We start from the raw sequence: 15330 nt of genomic DNA, 5'->3' as shown, positions 1-15330 counted from the left end.
CTCCAAGACACTTGCAACTGATGGCATGATCTGAATTTCTCACTGAACTTTGTCAAATTCCCTTTGATACAATCGGAAAGTCTTTAATGTCAGTCAGTTAGTCAAGAAGCTTTATTATCGGTTAAAAACCATAAAAGCACATGTGCACACATTTGGATAAGAACAATTTAGACAATTAGTATAAAACAATCATAAAACAGCCCGAATTCATATGATATTAAAAAGAGCAGAATGTTAAAAACATAACAAAAAACTGTACAAGTTAAAAAGAAGGTGGTCGTCCACAGTCCCTGGGCTGTATTTTGTTTATAAAACGCAAGTGCTAAATACAGTGTTTAGTGGGCGCACAGAAACAGTAATTTAACAAATGTTTCATTTAAGTATGGCACATCGTAAGCACCACATAGACAGGAGGAATATAGCTGTTGCAAACACAATTAGCGGGTGGTGTCATATTTTAGAATTCTAAGTACCTCCATATAATCCCTAAGACCCCTGGACTTGCAGACTTGAATGATCCATTTGGCTCTAGCTCTAGAGTAGGAGGGGCAGAAGAGCAGAACGTGCAGCTCCGTCTCTTCACTGACCTCACACCCTGGGCAAGAACTCAGAGACTGGGGAGCATTGGACCATTTATGTGTTACAGCCCTTAGGGGCAGAGTTCCATGTCTAAACTGGACGTATAGTTTCTTAGCCAGTGGGGGCTGGATATCATCCAAGAATTTCTCAAAGTAGGGAACAACCTTAATATCTAAAAAGGTATTGGTCAACCTACCCAGAGCGGAGTTTGCTAGCATGATTTCTGTTCGATATTGCTTGAGTAACAAACTCATTGAACTCTTGGAAATCAGGGCGCAGGCTTCCTCAGGGGAAGACCACAAGTCACTCCTGCCAAGAGCGTGACAAAGCTGTTTGATGTATTTCAACCAGGGGATTCTTCCTACGCCCACTCTGGACAGGAGGTCCCTTAGGTCCTCCCTGTAGCCGAGAGCTCAGGGGTGGACCAGAGTCGCCTCCAGTACAGCAGGGGGCGATTTGAAACAATCTCCTGGATCGGGAGCAGACCTAGATCTAGCCGTAGGGGGGTCAGAGGGGAACTCTTGGGTAGTTTCAGAAGGCGCCTAATAAAGCTATTCTAAGTAAGGGTTCGAACGGTGGCGCAGAGATGACCCCACAGATCTGTGCCATATAAAGCTCCTCCTCTCGCTTGGTCTTTGTAAATCTCCACAGGCGGTCCCAATGGCTTAAAAGAACTCTCGTTGTAAACCTTTAGGATACCGCCAGAGGATTGGGCCAGCTTCAGGTTTGCCTTCGCCATATGAGATCCCCAATCCATTCTATCGTTTAGAGTAACCCCCAGGTAGTCAAAGGTTGACACTCGTTCCAACCCCGACCATCCAAATGGGGATGGGGATAGTTGGATGATCTGGCGTTATAGACCATAAATTTGGTTTTGGAGAGGTTAATCTCCAGATTCCTCGTTCTACAGAAGGAGCAAAACGCCTCCAGTGTTCGCTGAATACCCATGGAAGATTTTGATCGTAAAAGGGTATCATCAGCTAACATCATGGCTTTTATTGGCCGTCTTAGTAGTGCCCGAAGCCGCTTTCGCGGCATTGTGCCCAATTATAATCACTGGCTAAACACCGCTTGGACTTTTGTTACTTATCAAGGTAACTAGTTTATCAATCCTACAAGATAAAGATTTAAAATGCGAATTGATAAGCTGTTCCATTTGGGCCTAAAGATCAATAAGTAGATGGGTAGCCCAGACGGGGGGGGGGGTGCCAGAGCCGAAAATGAGGGACCTGGACCGCATGATGAGGGTCAGGTATGGATTCAATTCTCCTGGTGGCTTTTTTAGCAGGTTTCACCTTCTTAGTTCTGGGGCGAGGTTTAGGTGCCTTTATCCCTGTCTGGGGGGCTAGGGACAGAGCAAGGTCAATAGAGACACTATTGTCTGGGGCGAGCTGTGCGCATGGTAACTCAACAAAGGAGGGCATCAATGTTGGCGTTAATTCTGGGGAATTAACTATAGCTAGGGAAAAGTCCTTAGTAGATAAAGGGGGGAGCATGGCAAGAATGATAGAGAGTCGTCTTTCAGTGTTTTCTATAGCCGATGCCACCACCCCTATTGTTTTTTGGGGCATTTTATCAAAAGCTGTTAAGCTCGGCAGTGGTTGACTCGTTGCAACCTTTTGCCTAGTTAAGGGGCGGGAAGTAGAGGGGTTTGGCTTGCCCATAGTGATCACCAAGGATTCTTAGTAAATGGTGTTTCCCAGGGACTCAAACTAAGAACCAAAATAACATTTATATAAAAATATAAAACATCTATAAAAGATAATAAGGCCCAGCAACAGATTTCTAGAAACAATACTAGAAACAAACCACTGTACGGCGAAAAGCCTTGACTGAGTAAATTGGTTAAAATATCACATCAATAGGAGGAAGCCCCAGACGTTCAGTTGCAGTAGGGGTTAGAGGGGTTGCCCAACCCGACCTCCTTTGGCCCCTATCGGCAACAGATGGTCCAACCCTTGTCCCGGGCTTCTCCCGCGCATGTCCCACGGTGCGTGGTCTCACGTCTGTTTTAAAGGTCCCAGGGGTGGGGCAACAGCTCGGCTCCTCTCGCGAGACCGCGCCCTGCCTCCGCGGGTCTCACTGGGTGCAAAGAGCAGGCAAGCACCCCCACACGCTGGCGAATACAGTCCCCCAGAGGGGCAGTAGCTGGACAAGTTGCAGGTAAATTGGTGGCGCTGAAAATCCAAAAAGCGTCCAGCGGTGCGTGGTTCCCCATTTGTTTTAAAGGTCCCGGGGGGCGGGGCAACTGCTCGCCGCCTCTCGCTAGACTGCGCTGCCCCCTGAATGTTGTAGTCGGGGCAGCGTGCGGTCCGCGGGTCTCACTGGGCACAAAGAGCAGGCAAGCACCCCCACACGCTGGCGAATACAGTCCCCCAGAGATGGCCTAAAGGGGCGGCAGCTGGACAAGGTGGAGGAGTGTGGCTCAATGGTTAGAGCGGCAGACCCTGATGCAGAGTTCTGGCCAGGGACCAGGGTTCGATTCCCGCCTCGGCGGGGTCTCGGCTCAATTTCCTCAGACCTATTAATTCTCGCCTCGGTGCCTTTTCTAATCACGGGCCCCACGCTGCAACTCTGGGCAATAGCTTGCTTAGCCTCCACACCGGCCCCAACAGCGCTAAGGATGCCTGGCTTCACCCTGGGGTTGCCCAGGAGTGGACACTTCACAGGGAAAGCCAGGAGGGGTTCCACAGCGGTATGAGTATCAGCGCCAGGAAGACGGATAGGCGACACCGCAAGGTGACCGTCTGGTGACAGTGCGCTCTATAATTAACATGACATTTACATTTACAAGTTGCAGGTAAATTCGTGGCGCTGAAAATCCAAAAAGCGTCCTTTAATAAAGAACTGTTCTATACAGTGTAATTAGATGAGCAAGAGCAGAACATCTTGTCACTGATTCAGCTTTTCCAGCCATTGATTTTTTCATATCCATTACTTTGTGGTCCCTCTTCACATCTTGCATATTACAAGTACCACATGCAATGTTGCAAATGAGACCCCCTTCAGTAAAAATGGCACACAAGTGGAATCAGTTCTGGGGAGACCCGGCAGACCTAACTTTGGTCTCCAGACATGTAGCCTTACACGTTCAATAATGGATAAGATGGAGACAAAACCTTCAAAAGTGTCAGCTGCCCTGATCCTCTTTGCTGCAGAATGTCTTGGTGATGAAAGTCTCTGATATGGGAGGGGAATGCACCTGGATGATCTAGTAATCAGTAGAACTAAGTCCTGTCAGGAGAAATGGCAGCATTTCAATTTGCTGTAGTAGGGTGCAATTTATCTGGCTGTGTAGTCCCTTCTGTTATAGAGCTCCACATATCGCTAAGAGCAGCAGTGTATCGTCAAGAATGCAGTGTGCAGAAGTGATGAACCTGGTATTGAGCTTTGAAACAAAGAGCTTCCCTCAGTGGTCTTCTTTGAGGAGGAAAGACAGCAAGGGAGACGATTACCAGAGGAGGTGCAAGAGTGGAAATTGAACCAGGATGCTCTTCTTGAGATATGTGCTCAGGTGTGTGCTATGGATGTAGGCTGCACAACTTCTGGGGGCATTCCTGTACTAATGTGTTTTCAAAAATAACTTCGGAGATTTAAAAACATTAAAAAAATATTTTTACTTTTTTTATTTGGTGCATTAGTGAGGTGACCTGACATTTGACAGCAACATCACAGAACACATCTGGTGTCCATATTCCACTGTAAACTCGCTGTGGCTGCTGGCTTCAGATGTGTAACTGTTTATTATAGAAATGCATCCTTTAAAAAGTGGTTGCTCTCTGCTGCACTGATCAATATCTGTAAAATTATGAATTCTCCTGTTTTTCTCTATTAATTTATGAAATCCAAAATTATCATCTCAATACATATCGCATTATACTCTTCTTCAGAGGCATTAATTGAATAGAAACGTAAAAGAAAAAAATATTAACCAGATGTATTCCCATATTTAGCGAAACTGTTCTCATTGGCTAACACGTTTGAGTGAATAAGAACTAGGCAAAATGAACATGGCTGCAAGGAGAAAAAAAGGTCAAATCCAGTGCTGTCGACATCCCTAAAACCCAGCTGCATTGTTAGAAAGCATCACCAGAGCGAGAAATAAATCCAAGAAACCAAACATTCGACACTGTATGACCCTCTATAAAAGGTTAGTTATGTTCCTAAATGACCATATTTGCACAAAAGGAGGGTAGCTGTTCCTTACAAGATGATGTCCGGTTGGAATGTATATGAAGTGAGGGGATCTTCCTTATTGGCAGCTGTTGCCCTCACACACCCTTGTGGGTGTCATGCTTCATCATCGGGCGCAGCTCCTCGTGGGGCCGACGCTGCAATGCCCCATGGGCCAGGCAAGAGGGCTCTTTAACGGAGATCTTCTCTTTTAGCCGTGAATATGCATGCAGGTGTGTGGGGATATGCTAGTGTGTGTTGTGAACTACCTAAGGGGTACCGAAAGATGTTTTAATCAGGGGGTCCCCTTGGTCAGGTTATAAAGCAGGTGAGTGTGGATTGTCAGGGAAGTGTTACAAAGCATGACAATCTCTTGTGCTTAAGTGCTTAAAAGGTTGACATGTTTCACGTCCGAGTGGTCCAGAAGGAATTTGTGGCGTTTCTTCAGAACCAACTGAATCAAGTGTCCCTACCCTTAGTCAGGGTGGGGTGTCTGAATCTATAATATCTGGGTTATGTCTAATGATCTCATGGGGTAATAAAAGGTCAATTATACCTACAGATAAGCACCCTATTCAGATTTCACATACCAACCCAAATGAGAAAGTACTTGTAGCACCTTAGGTCAAGGCAGAGGGCCGCGTAATAACTATGGTGTGAAAGAGTTCAAAGCAGAAATGAGCGTGTGACCTACCCCTCGCTTTGCCTGCCTGGAGGCCATATATGATTGTAGACATAGGTTAACATTCAGCTAATAATAGCTTTAGATTTTAACATGAGAGTGCAAGGGAATGCTCATGTTAAGTCTCTCACCTTACATCATGATCACAAAGTTTTCTTTTTCACAAAAAATTGGCTTAGAGAGTATATAATTGAGGGACATAAGACTGGGGATTTTAGCTGCAGAGCGAGGGACTGCGGAGGATCAGAAATGCCAGGTGGAAGGCGGGCAGGATGTTCCACATAACGTTTCTTTTCTGGTGCCGGTCATACAGAGAACACAGGTTTCCCCATATGGTGGGTGTGGTTAGCCTCATATGCATTACAAACCAAGAGGATCTTCATACTATTTTAGCTTCTAAGTTTAAGATGGCTCTCTTCTCAATCATTCCCTGCCTAATTCGTAAATAAGGAGAATTTGGTCTGAGAAGTATGCGTCACAATGCTTTGGAATCCCCTACTTTTCGTCATGTTCAATACCCAACTCAGGTTGTTTTTGGTCCTGATTTTTGGTCCTTTTCTGCAGATGAAAGTTTTCTTGGATCGCCTCACTTGTTTCTCTGTTTACTAAGTTAGCATTAACAAAATAATTTTGCTTCTATATCTTCACATGTTCCGGATGTATAACCAGTGGCAGCCTTAGGACGGTACGACCGATACCATCGTACTAGGCACCAATCTTTGGGGGCACCATTTGTGCTCCGAAATCAGGACCAGCTGCATTGCCCAAAAACCTGCAAAGCGAACACTATTGGCCCTCTTTAATTTCCATGACATTGGTTGTCCTAGAAATAAAAGAGGGACCCATGATCTCACTTCACAGATGACAGTGTTATTGCCAGCACGCCAGGGCCGGATTGACTGTAGCAGGTATCAAGTGTTTGCCCATGAGACTGCAAGGATGGAGGCCGGTTTTGGAGTGCTAGGGGCTAGTTTTGTTATTGGGGGCCGGGTTTGCAGCAATGCAGCAATATCAGCCCCCAATAACAAAGGCGGTAGCGCTAGGAGCCGGTTGTATCAAGCGGCAGTGCTTGATGCTTGCACCCTCCCCCCCTCCAGGGGTGGGGGCCGGTCTGTCAAAATTACCAGGGCTGCTTTGGGTTTCCAGTCCGGCCCTGCACACTGTTCTGCCTTTATAGACACCCGCTTGTTGGGGGCCGCCCTGGAGGCACAGAAAAGCTGTTCCTGTATTGATTCATTTGAATATTGGCAGCAGGGCGGAGTTACGTTCTCGGGAGAGTAATAAAGGTCAGACAAGCTCATGGTAGAAAGTTATTCATTATTAGATTTGAAGACGTCTTGGTTCAGTTAAGGTTGGCACTTGGCAGAGCAGTAGGGTGACACATCCTTCTCTGTTCAAGCAGCCAAACTATGGAACGCTTTACCTCCCAACATAACGTCCACCAACAACCACCTTATCTTCAGAAAACTACTCAAGATTTGGCTCTACCCCACATAAGCACCATACGCAAACAGAAATTTACAGCATATCCCTCTGTATACAAGCATTTGTTTTCACTATAGATATGTTACTATCTTTGTTTATTACTTTGTATAAACATGTAAAATAATTTTGTTGTTGAGAGAAAAAATATGAATAATTATAATAAATAAATAAAAATCATCTTTGGTCTACATGTACATACTTCCATTGTGCATCTATGTACCTTCCATGTACTTGGATCTGTGTGTCTGTTACTTTTCTCCTGAAAAAGCATATCCAATGCACTACCCTATTTCTCATCCTGTGCCTCTATCAATATCTTTAATCTACATATACTTACCTCCTTTATGTATCTATATACTTTCAATGTAATTATGAATCGATATATTTATCACTTTCTTCTAATTTAGCATTTCCAATGCACTACCCTATTTCTCAGCCTATACTTCGCTCAATATATCTTCTAGCCAACCTTCTGACTCATCTCAAACATCTTCTACTACTCCTTCCTATCTCTCATCATATACATCTATCAATATATCCTCTCTATCCACTCTCTCATTTATCCCAACCCCGATACCACTACTATGATTGCCAAAATAACCCTTTCTAGACTCTCTCCTACTCTACCCCTCCTTGCATCATCTGATTCCTCTTTTACTATATGGATCCCCTAAAACAAACCTTTCTAAACTCTTCCCTTTGAGTCCTCCCCTCCAAAACTCCTTTTTACTCATCCAAAAGCCCCCTCCTACTGCTAAGACCTAAAAAAAAAAAAAAAAAAATCCTTCACTCTTTTATCTCTCCACTAACCTTTTCAATCGAAATTAACAGACTAACATGTTCACTTCTCAAATTCCATATTAAACTATACCAATATACTACCCAAATAACTGAATAACATATCCACTACTCAAATTACTTCATATTTTTTACTATACTCATTTTCAACAGTAATCCTTTATGGGTTCTGGAGTGGCATGCTACTCGCCAGAAAAGAGCTTCAACACCCATCAGGGGTTACAAGTGCTATATGAATGCAAATCTTTCTTCCCCTTTTATCCCTCTGCTATCCTTCTCACTCCAAGTAACTGACTAATATCCACCACTGAAATTACTTCATATTTCACCATATTAATTCACCACTAATCCTTTGTAGGCTTCCTGAATAGCGTGCGTCAACAAGCGCTATATAAATACAAACCTTTGTCCTCCTCTATCCTTCTGCTATCATTTCAAATTCAAATAACTGACTAACCTATCCACCACTTAAAATGTACTTGCATGTTTCACTATACTAATTCAACACTAATCCTCTATGGGTCCCGGAGTAGCGTGCTACTCGCTGAAAAAGCGTTTTGACGCCTCGTCTGGGGTAGTAAGTGCTATATAAATGCAATTACAATACACTACAATACAATACCAACACAAAACGTAGGCAAAATTACTTAAAGCTAGTATATTTTTCCCTTATTAATAGCCACTTTAAACAATAAACATAAGAAAAAAAGCAAGATGAAATATTTTATAGAACCTTCATGATCCCTGACAAAGCAAACAGGCATGGTCGAGTTAAAAATGATTACACAAAAGTACATATACAGTTCCATATAAGTACCATGTTGGGGCCTTGCAGAATCCTAAAAAGTGAACAATTGGCAAGCATTTATATCTGAAAAATGTGGAGATCCTGGTTCCCAAATCTCTTTTTATGCACTTCTACCCCTGCTAACTAAACTGAACTCAGGGGTGTAGCTTCCATTGTTGCATCAGGTGCAGTGACGCCAGGGTCCACACCCTGATTATTGCTCTATTATATAATTCAAAAGACCTATGCCTGTTCAGGCCAGATAGGAGCACCGTGCAGATGTCGTTGTGTGGCCAACGTTTTTCAGGGGATAATAAAAAAAATATGCATGATAACTTTGTTGGTTAATGCAATTAGTGGAGTAATCTGGGATTTGTCTGGTCACAGTTTTGACTCATGTTAAAGTAGCATAGAGGTTAATGTTCCCGCTTCAAAGCAGAGCATATAACATGCAGACCACATATTTGTATTTTGTGTGGATAGTTCAGTGGATTACTGATTTTGCCACAGATTATTCTATTATCTGCAGTTACAAGCCTTCTAATAAGCACAATGGCCATCAAAGCGCTGCATGCAAATTGCAAGACAAAGGTTTAGGGCCTTATTGTATTTCTCCTCAATCTTTCATTATTGTAAGATTGCTAAAAAGGGTTCCTTTGGGCAGTAATACAATTGTGTTACAATGACCTCCCCAATCATTGTAGTATGTTTCAAATCATTTTTAAATGTATGGGGTGGATTTACTAACACTTTGTGCCTAGTTTGCGACACAAAAGTGACACAAACCTGGCACAAAGTTTTGTTTTAGGTTTTTCCTTCCAATGCAAATCAGAAAGTGTGTTGGAAAGTGGTCCTAAAGTAACACAAAGTAGCACTGTGGCTGTGCCAGTCTTTGTGTCATGGACAATTGCATGCACCCACCAAAGGATTTTGGAGAAAATTCATATCTACTAACTTTAGTAGAAAGGGATTTGCAACCAAAAAGTATGCCTCCTCGAAGCAGGAGTAAAGTTGTCAAAAAGATGTATTTTCGACAAACCTTTCCAACTTTATATGTGCACTGTACAGTGCAACACACTTGTAAGGTGATAAAGTGTGAAACTTTGTCAAAGCAAGAACATATGCTGGAATGGTCCTCTTCCAGTATAAACCCTATGCTTGACTGGGTTTCAAAGCACTAGAGGAGAGAGCAACGCACCATGTCTTGTAGATAATGTGCTGTTGTGCTCTCTGCTTTTCATGCAAGGCAGTGTCGCAACTTTGGTTACTGTACATCATAAAAACTTAGTAAATCTGTCCCTTCGTTTCTCCAGACTAAGCAGTTTTAACATGTAATGCCTACCAGTATGGATGATCTTTGGTTCCTACACCTTGCAGTCCTCGAAGTCTTAAATAGCATATCCTGTACATTGATTTACACACTTGTGTGACTCATTGCATCTGCATAATATGTTTGTGATTTAAAGCCCTCTGACAGTCTACATTAGGATAAGTAGCACTATAAAATAAATCAATGCGAGAGAGGGCTAAGGAGAGATGAAGGGCACCATTAGAGGGTGGTAGTGAGGGAATCCCTGAGGAATGAGGTCGTGGAAGGGGGCGCCAACAAAGATTGTCGCACTGGGAACCACCAATGCTAAAGCTGGTCCTGTGTATAACTGTTGTATGCCATTCAGTTAAGTAAGGAACCTCTTGTTACAATTCAAGAATGTCAATGCAAGCTTTTTATTTCTTCTTTAGCATTGGTTTGCATAGTTCATGAACAGTACATCATGCTTACAGCAATGTTCATGTTGCATACTGCACAGCAATGGAATCACACTCTGCGGGGAAGCAGCAGATGGAGTCTTCTTGCAATTCCTGTGCTAAGCACCACTTATATAGCTACAAATTACAATGCAACAGTTTTCTGCTAGTGGCTCCTAAGAGCTAATATGTCAAAACTAAAAAAAGTGATCTTAAAGGCAAAACTAGACCCACACCAACAAAATACTGCATACGAAAAACTAGAAACAAAACAAATCTTCAAGAAAGAACTGAGAGAACGGTTGCCATTTTTAAAGACTGCAACAATTTCCAAGTCACCCAAAAACAAGAGATAAAAGATATTTTTTACCTAAAGAATCCAGTAGCAGAGAGACTGATACATTCGTCGAAAGCTTTCTTCACCTGCGAAAAATAAAGATGAGTTATGTGATGAAAATAAACTGCCTTTGAGAGTAAGCAAGACAAAGAATTCAAAAACATTTCTATTCAAAAGAGAATAGTTTATGTTTCGCTCAATTTTATTAATTTTCCACAGAACATCAGTGTTGCATTTCTAGACAGACACTCCGTATCTTAGGTTAGCAAGGAGGCATATGTCTTCAAATGACCTCAGGGTACTTTGTTATCTAACTCCCTGTGACCTTCGTAACCATCTCCAAAATGTCCTCCCTGAAACTCTGGATCTTGGAGCAGGCCTCATGTGATTAATGGTTGCCTAATTTCCGCATCCTGTTCAACATTCACCTGATTTTGTGGGGAGTGTTATTTGTAATCGTGGTATTGTAAGGTGCCACCTGTATAGCATTTTAAACAGTGTTTCTTTTTGCGACTTATTTTGTGTTTCTTGAGGATTCCCAGCCGTTGCTCCTTATCCAGTTCAATCCACAACTCTTTCTAGAAAGCTTTCTAAAAAGTGACTTTGCGGCCTGGTTGGGTCTTCTATAGTGTTCTGGAGAGGCTACAAATTGCATTAGTGAACAAAACTACGCACAGATTAGGTGGGGCGGTCCTGGCAGTGTTACACCCCAGTTCCCAGTGGAATCTGGAGTCCGCCAGGGCTGTGTCCTGGTGCCAACGTTATTTTCGTTGTACATTAATGATGTGGCCAAAATGCTAATTGATTCCAACATTGATGCCCCTATCCTAGCTGGAGCAAAATGTTTGCTGATGATTGTCTTTTAGTAGCAAAAACCCCGAGCGGGTTGCAGAAAGCCTTGGTGCTTTTTGAAGATTTCTGCTCCGCACGGGGTTTGGAAGTCAATGTAGCAAAATACTAGTTTATGACTTTTAATGCCCCAAAATCCTATAAGGTTACTATGACTATGAACAGCCGTCCCCTAGAAAGGGTCCAGGATTTCACCTATCTGGGCGTCTGCATCCAGCATGACTTGAAATGGAAACAACAGATTGAGCTGGCTACTCTGAAACATCGCCAACTCTCTGGTGCCCTGAGTCTGGAACATTCTAGGTCCCTCACTAAACCAATAGCTCCCGTATTAGCGGTTTACAATGGAAAAGTGGTTAGTTCCACTTTATACGGGGTAGAGGTTTGGGGACCTGAGAACTTACGGGCGATGACAGCTTCAGAAAATGTATTTCTTAGGAATTTGATAAAACTACCCCAGAGTACCCCCCTGAATCCCCTTCTCTATGACCTGGGTTTGTCCCCAATAGCCCGTATTGCCTCTTTGCGTCCAATTTTATATTGGAGGTGGCTCTGGACTACCCCAGAATTAGAGACGTACAGAAGGGGTCTGCGAGATATAATCAGACGTGGTAATTCTCATGGAATCAAGTGGTTAGTACACATCAGGGGTGTTCTGATTGATCTGGGTTTAAGAGATTTGTGGGAAGACCCAACAAATGCAAGGTTCCCACCCAAGAAGTCTTTAAAGGACCAGTACTGGAAGTTTGTGGCTATCAAGATCTTTAAGACCACAGCTCCTTGTTCGCTGACCGGTACGTTTATGGGCTTTAAGGATGGACCGCTCCTGGAAGACTTCTGGGATGTTATCTCAAAACCTTTAGATCGTAAACTTTATTTCCAATTGAGAATTGGTAGCTTACCGGTTAGGGCTTTTACTAGTAAGTGGTCTAGGGGGGACAAAGCCGGCTGTCCAGCATGCCCGGCGCTTTCTGAGACTGTTGGTCACTTATTATTTGAATGCCCAGCGTATGCAGCCCCACGACGAACATTGCTACGCCCAATGTGCAGGTTGCTGGGCACGGACAGAGGCCTGGCTGCAGTTAGAATAATATGTACCTGTACAAATATGACTGTATATGTGGCAGTGGCAACATTTTTGGGGTGGGCATGGACCATCAGAAGTAATTTGTTAATAGATTAACTTTTCCCCTGGTGATTACCAAATCCCTTATGATGTAATGTTAAATAATTCATTATGTAAATATATTAGTATTATATCTCCTAAATTTTTTAAAGGGATAGAATTTGCTATTTTTTTAAAACCTTATTTATTTGTTTTAACCTACATTTTTATGCGGATGTTATGCTTTTATGACAATTGTCGAATAAAGCTTGCTTGAACTGAACTGAAGCATTAGTTATGTCATCCTGTACTCTAATGCATTTTTCATCCCTTTGAGGGCTCTGTCCGCTCCCTGTCTCACCTCTTGTCGTAGTACCCAATGCCTCACTTGTGTGTATCTAAAACATTCACCCTCTTCTAGCTCGTACTTTTGTTTTAGATCTTTGAATACTTTTTGTTTTCCTTCGGTAAAGGTGTCTCTGATGCAGAAGCATCCCACAGAATATTATTTAAAAAATTAGCATTGCTTTGTATCACTACGCTTTCACAAATTTCAAAACACTGCTTTAGTCAGTGTTATATTTATTCTATAAATGCGAAATCTGACTTTGCCAACTCTATTTTTAAGTAGTGTACTTGCCAAAGACTTCTCCAATTAGATCAATTCAGAAACAAGCAGTTTTCCTAAGTTCAGAAGTAGGTGAGCTTTAAATACATGGGGATCTTGATGGACCGATGGATGTGGATTTGCGTATCGTTGGTGTGCGCTTAGAAGCGGCGACACAGGTGAGCCTTGTGGGAGCCTACATGAAATACCCATGACGGCTGAGGTGGAGGTGCTCATCGCCACCTGCTCACTCTGTTCTGGCAGAAATGACCAGACACATGGGAGGGCTGGCCACGTGACCCTGCCTCATTTTCCAGACATTCTAGTATCTTCCTGTGGCTGACTTAGAAGCAGTCAATATGTCAAGCAGAATGAGGACTCCTACCTGATAGAGATATGATCTGAAAGAACCCTAATTGGCAGTAGTGAAGGATGTAACGATTGCCTACGACATTTAGCCGTGGTTTATAATCTCGTCTTTCAAGATCTTAACATGAAAAGGAAGACTGAATATAGAGTATTAGTTAACCATTTCTCGATCATCTTATGCAATGTCATTATCAATAGGGGTGTTTTGCACCCTTTAGCGAACTTGGATCTTCACCTTGATGGCGGGAGATGTTTAACACTTTAATGACGTCAGGGGTTAGAATGCTGATTAAAGCTGCTGAGCAGGGTTCATTTGACATGTGAGATGCTTATTTTGTTGCCATTGCCCAGTAGACCTGGGTGCACTAGAGCGAGGGGAGGTTGTGGTAATGTATATCAGTGGTTCATCATGGGAGGGTTTTTTGGATGTGAGATCTGGGAGGTAGTAAAGTGGAGAGTGTTCACTCCCTTCCTACTTTACAGTCCATATGCAACTGTTGTCCTTTAGGATGGGGGGTTTTGATTAGACCTTTGTGTGCAGTGACACCATTTGATAATTTGACCTTGTGTTCCCTTGTTTTCAAGTGTGTCTATAACGATGTAGGAGTAGTTCTAGTGTATTTATCTCTCTATGGCCTTAGGTCCTTTTTCCTTGTGGTCTTTGTCATTTTCCTCAAGTTTTTGTTTATGGCTGTTTAATAGCATTGGGATTTTTTCGTGTCTCTGATGTTGCTGCTGCTCTAACTCCTGTCCATTATCCCTTAATTATATTATCCCTAATCACCCTGGGATTTCAGTACTACTGCCTACTAAATCTGCTGTGGGATTTCCACTAAATTATGTTGTGAGCTACTGTCTAACTCAATACAAATGAAATCATATCTTTACACTCAAACAACATATAATGTTGTTAACTTTTGAAGAGTAATGCATTCTTAACTAGTGGCAATTAAGACAGTCAGATACTCATAAAATCAGACCAGGTGCTGGCTGTGTCCCTTCCCGGCGCTGGGTAGATATCAAGTTCAGTAGAGGATGCTTCCATCTCTAAGATGTGATGGAGCCTGGGTGTTATCTGACGTCTACCTTTACCTATTCTCACAAGTAAAAGATCATTACGACAAATATTTCTTGATGAAGACATGTTAACCTGCTACATTGAAAAATGTGAGATTACAAGCTGCATCGTAAAATCTTGCAGAGTGTTCTAAAATGATGATACGGAAATGTAAACCAAGAGAGACACAATGAGAACTACACATAAACGCATTTACGTGTTGTGAGAAAATAAAATACTGTTAACATAGTGAACTTTGTGATAATAACATTCAAATATGCATCAAACATGAAATATATACATGCATAATGAGCGTCTTGAAATGCAAAATTGCTTATTTAGAAAGAACTGACATAGTGCAAACATGAGCTTTTGTAACATTTATACGATAATACATGTATTTGACAGTGACATGTTAATAATTTGCTTGAAAGTGTTAACGTGCAAACAAGAGGCTATGGCGGAGGAGCGTCGCCCCACTGCTTTCGAGCAGTGGAAGGAAAGGAAATATAAAATTATAATAACTGTAAATTATCATTTTATGTTTCCTTGGCGGGCGGGGCTTCCCTGCTCATGGAGCACAGCAGGGGAGGAGTGGTTTGCCCACTCCTAAGTGGCAAATGACTGTTTGGTCGGCCCTCTTGGGCCGCTCAAACCAGTCATGCGCACTTTCCCATTCTCCACGCGGGCTGCATTATAGACTGCATGGAGAACATGCCCACCCCCACAGTACCTGGTTGAGCGCCATGTCACGGC

At 42.7% G+C, this 15330-nt stretch overlaps 1 protein-coding gene across 2 annotated transcripts in view; it reads right to left on the bottom strand.

Annotated features, from left to right (window-relative positions):
* The window catches only part of LOC144822536 (aldehyde oxidase-like), a 578143-nt gene that overhangs the window by 59584 nt on the left and 503229 nt on the right, over positions 1-15330 (bottom strand). For both annotated transcript variants that reach the window (XM_078680182.1, XM_078680181.1), the window contains exon 30: positions 10621-10673. In XM_078680182.1, coding sequence (XP_078536308.1) covers positions 10621-10673 — 53 coding nt within the window. The remainder of the gene's footprint in view (positions 1-10620; positions 10674-15330) is intronic.

The sequence above is a fragment of the Lissotriton helveticus genome, chromosome 3_1 (genome assembly GCF_964261635.1).
Source record: "Lissotriton helveticus chromosome 3_1, aLisHel1.1, whole genome shotgun sequence".
NCBI classification, from domain to species: domain Eukaryota; kingdom Metazoa; phylum Chordata; class Amphibia; order Caudata; family Salamandridae; genus Lissotriton; species Lissotriton helveticus.
The sequence above is the reverse complement of the archived record's forward strand: the minus strand, read 5'-3'. Positions and strand labels throughout refer to the sequence as shown.